This window comes from Pteropus vampyrus, unplaced genomic scaffold (genome assembly GCF_000151845.1).
Source record: "Pteropus vampyrus isolate Shadow unplaced genomic scaffold, Pvam_2.0 Scaffold300, whole genome shotgun sequence".
Lineage (NCBI taxonomy): Eukaryota > Metazoa > Chordata > Mammalia > Chiroptera > Pteropodidae > Pteropus > Pteropus vampyrus.
In genome coordinates this window covers 2,517,864-2,521,020 of record NW_011889081.1, presented here as the reverse complement: position 1 = coordinate 2,521,020, position 3,157 = coordinate 2,517,864, and the positions used below count along the sequence as shown (strand labels likewise).

General features: G+C 53.2%; 1 protein-coding gene across 1 annotated transcript in view; it reads left to right on the top strand.

Annotated features, from left to right (window-relative positions):
- Positions 1 to 3,157, top strand: part of KCTD5 (potassium channel tetramerization domain containing 5) — a 22,388-nt gene that overhangs the window by 3,304 nt on the left and 15,927 nt on the right. Inside the window, exon 2 of the mRNA XM_011376611.2 lies at positions 2,701 to 2,809. Coding sequence (XP_011374913.1) covers positions 2,701 to 2,809 — 109 coding nt within the window. The remainder of the gene's footprint in view (positions 1 to 2,700; positions 2,810 to 3,157) is intronic.

Sequence of the window (3,157 nt, the reverse complement as noted above, 5' to 3'; positions counted from 1 at the left end):
TAAGCCATGAACTGTAGGTGCCGGGGAGGAGTCACTCAGTCACTGCTTTAACTAACTCAGGCCTGTCGATCCCCAGAGAGGGACATGCAGTGTGTGTCTCGAGAGTGCCTCCCCCTTCCTCCAGTTCTCCGGATCAGCTTCACATTTTGAGACCCAGCACAGCGCCAGTTCCCCTGTGCCCTGTCCGGGATCTCCATCTATGTTGCCTCTGTGCCCAGTGGCTGTCCCTTCCCCTGACCCCTGGCATGGGTGCCACAGTTCCATCTGGCTTCCCCTCCCTTCCCTCCTCGTCTCATCCCCTCATCCCAGGCTTTGTAGGCTTGGGCCACTTTTGTGTATCTTGTGCTGCTCAGCATTCTGTTGGCACTCAATAAACATCCTTTTCTTCTCCTGCTGAGTCCCAGCTCTGAGTGCAATTCCCAGCTTTTGGGTTGTGTGGCCTTGAGCCTGCCATCTGACCTGAGGCCCCTGGGAGGCGGACATGAGCCCTCTCTCATCTTATCTTTCCTATTTGACCTTCTGCCAGCTGAGTGTGAGGTAACAGTGAGCTGACGAATAATTTCTGAGCTTGGTCATGTGCAAATGTCATGATTTGGCTGTTTTCATACATTTGGGGGGCTAGGGAAAAGCCCCTTGATTCAATGTCATGGAAGCTCCATCTCTTTCTTTTTAGACCTTGGCCTCTTTGTAGGACATGTGGCTGTTTCACCAGTAACTGAAGGAACATTTTTCTGGAAGTTGGTCCATGGAGTCTTTTGGCTTTGCCTGGAGAACAGTAGGGGGCCCGGAGTCAGGGGGTCATGGGACAGTGTCTCACTAATGCTTCCTTAGATGGGGATTGGGTCCCAAGGAAGAATTTGGGAGGTCTTTGCAGTTGGAACAGTGCTCTGGAGAACAGGAATCCCATGGTGGTGGGAGAGGCAGTTCAGGCCCTGATGGGAGACTAGGCTGAGTGCCTGGGCCTACATGAGTGAGGACAGAGGCACTCTGGGCTGAGTGGGGCCTGTACACAGACCACCCAGGCTTCAAGGCCAAGTGCCTCCATGTCCGGAGCCCTAATTGTGATAAGAAGAGCAGGTTTTTATAGCTTTATGATCATGGACTTAGGGAAGAAACCCTTGAAACTACCAGGTTTTATTTACCTCACAAAACTGAGAATTTGAGGCTCCGGAATGAGAAATAGGGTCCTAACGTAGAGTATTGCTTTGTGGTCAAGAAGCCTCCTGCCTTCCTGTGTCTCTGGCCTCTGTTGCCTATGGGCATGGCACATCTAAGAGGTTCAGGTGTTTTTACCTTGCCACCTACCTTGCAGAGACAGCAGATGCTGTCCTGGAGCCAGGGTCAGCTAGTTGCTCCCCTTTTCTTTGTGGCCCTTGCCTGCTGAAGATCTCTCTTGAGCTCTGGGAGCTGTTTTCTGGACAGGGAGGCCACTTCTACTCTCAGACTGTTTTGTAGAATCACCTTCTTGTTTCAGGGTGGAGGCCTCAGTACCCACTACCTTCCCTGGGGCTGTTGGTCCAGGTTCTAGGCTCTGCCTGAGGAGGGCAGGTGAGCCTGTAGGAGAGAACAGGATTCTCAGTGGGCTGCAGGCGCTAGTGTGGAGGGAAGCTATTCCGTCTCTCATCCACCTAGCAGTTCCACTGGTAGGCAGCCGGGGTGGGGTCATACTCATTGACCCAAGTCAGATATACAGCTGACAAGTCTGCATCAAGTCCCTTGCCTTTGTTAGATCCCAGGCGCCATTACTCCACTAGACCACTGTGGCTCCTTTGCCATAGACTCCCCCTACCCGCTTTCTGTGCCTGTTACTCTGTGTGACCTCTATGGTGTCCACTCTGATGGTGTCATGTAGGGTTTGCCCTCACCCTAGTGTCCACCCTCCCTGGCCACAGCTGCAACGGCCACTGAGAGGCTGTGGTTGGAGCTGACTCTGAAGACATGCCAGTGGGTGGCAAGCATCCCTGACCCTCAGAAAGGCCCTGGCCCTAGGTGTAGAACCAGGGCTGGCCCAGATGCAGGAGGGGCACCCTCTGGTGGTCTGTTTTATAGACAGCTCAGAGCTCACTGGGTGAGGCTCCCTTGATGGTCAGCAGTCACTGGGAAGCACTGGGGCTACCTTGCAGTGGAAAACGAGGCTTTGTTCCATGTGCCTTTGACTGGGGACTGTTGTCGCTGACCTCAGTCCTGCTCACCTGCCCAGGGAAGAGCCCCAAAATGAGAAGGGTAGGCACTGGCTGCAGAGGCACATGTCTCAGTGTTTTTCAGAAGTGGAACTGTCAGCGTCAGCCCTGCCTTTAAGAGGGTTCCGTGGAGGAGAGTCTGTTAGTCATGCTTGTGGGACGGTGTCTAAAATGAGAAAAGGATCAGCTTCAGAAATCTTTGGAGCTGTGAGGAAAGAGGCCCCTTTATTCACTTGCCTCTCAGTGAATAAAGGGAGATAACCTTGTTACAAAACAGAACTTAAACTTGGTTTAGCCCTGAAATGGTGACAGATCAGGGTTGGAGGCTGCAGATGGCAGGAGGCATGCAACATCTCTTTGGGGTTCCCTAAAGTGCCATGAACGCTGATCTGGTTGTTTGTTAGAGACACATAAAACCTGCATGCCTCAAAAAAACCTTTAAATGTGGCCTGGCTTGGGATTATCTGCGGGACCACTGCTTTCTGGTCCAGGATTCACATTGGTGCTTTGTTCTTTGTAGGATGAAACAGGTGCCTATTTAATCGACAGGGACCCCACCTATTTTGGGCCTGTGCTGAACTACCTGAGACACGGAAAGCTGGTCATTAACAAAGACCTTGCAGAGGAAGGTGAGTTGAGGGCAGGATCTGGTGAAGGTGCCAGCTGGACCTCTCTGAGCCTGAGCCACCCTCAAGGAGCAGGCCCTGTGTGCCGGGGGCCAGGTTGGGATCCATGTGCCCCTGCCTCCTGCAGAAGTCCTAGGTGCCCGAGTCCCCTTACTTGCTCCTCAGCTTCCTTGCAAATGTGTCCTATGAAGCAGCAGACACTGGCCTCAGAGAGGTGAGGGGGCTGCTTGGCTCAGTTTCTTCCCCTTCAGGAAGCAAAGGTTCTTCAGAGCTGGGCTGGCCATCAGGACCACTGTAGCAGAAGGGCCTGGGGACTTCAGCCCAGGCCTCTGCGACCCCACTATGGGGTTC